The 926-nt window shown below is 55.7% G+C and overlaps 1 protein-coding gene across 1 annotated transcript in view; it reads left to right on the forward strand.

Annotated features, from left to right (window-relative positions):
* Positions 1–815, forward strand: part of ACA1_009170 (serine/threonine protein kinase) — a gene marked incomplete at both ends in the record, with an annotated part of 3,079 nt that extends 2,264 nt beyond the window's left edge. The window contains 4 exons of the mRNA XM_004341908.1: positions 4–76; positions 141–333; positions 477–554; positions 624–815. Coding sequence (XP_004341956.1) covers positions 4–76; positions 141–333; positions 477–554; positions 624–815 — 536 coding nt within the window. The remainder of the gene's footprint in view (positions 1–3; positions 77–140; positions 334–476; positions 555–623) is intronic.
* Between the last annotated feature and the right edge of the window lie 111 nt (positions 816–926).

Consider the following 926-nt stretch of genomic DNA (forward strand, 5'->3'; position numbering starts at 1 on the left):
CAGCGTACAACATCGCGGGGTTGAAAGACAAGGAGCTAGTGCTCGACGCACAGACCATCGGAAAGATCTATCTCGGGTACACACCACCAGTGATAGGCGATTTATGTGCCTCAGGGCTATTCTTTCGTTATCGGTCGCAGTCAGGTTAACATCACCCCCGCAACCACCAGGGAGATCACCACGTGGAACGACTCTCGCATCCAGGCCCTGAACTCCCCGGAGGTGGCGGCTCTTCTGCCCGGGACGCCCATCAAGATCGTGGTCGAAGGATACTCGTCCGGTTACCAAACCACGTTCACCTACTGGCTCAATGCCACCGTGTCCGGGTGGCAGGTGCGTGTCCCCCAATGGTTGTTATTGTTATTGTTCTTTATTATTATGGGGGCTAACGTGGCTTCGCGCTTCAGGTGGGCGTGGGGGAGGGTGTAACGTTCCCCATTGCATCGATGTTCCCCGACAGGGTATATGCGGCGCAGGATAGCGATGACATGATTTCCCTCCTTACCTCGACAGATAGCTCGTTCTCCTTCGGGTCCCTCTACGACGTGCGCCAGGTACAGTTCTGCAGTTCATGGAGGTGTTGGAGAAGGTGGCGTCGAGGCTGACTTGATGCTGTTTTGAAGGCACCGACGCTCGGCGTGGCTTCGCTTGTCAACCGAGCCAACAACGTGGTAACTCCTTCGCTTGAGGCGGTAACGAGCGCTATCCACGACTTTGTCGCAACCAACACTGCCGTCAGCTATCACTCGCTGATCAATGGTATTGCCTATATCTTGCAAGTTCCCGACGCTTCGTCTTCTTACCTCAAGGGATGATACTTGGTGTGTTTGCAGGAGGAGGCAGCCAGACTTGGCCGCTGGCCACCTTTTCGTCGATCATCTACCGAACGACGACCATGACGGATTGCAGCGACGCCGAGGCGTTGG

Source organism: Acanthamoeba castellanii (assembly GCF_000313135.1).
Source record: "Acanthamoeba castellanii str. Neff unplaced genomic scaffold scf7180000083425, whole genome shotgun sequence".
Classification (NCBI taxonomy): domain Eukaryota; phylum Discosea; order Longamoebia; family Acanthamoebidae; genus Acanthamoeba; species Acanthamoeba castellanii.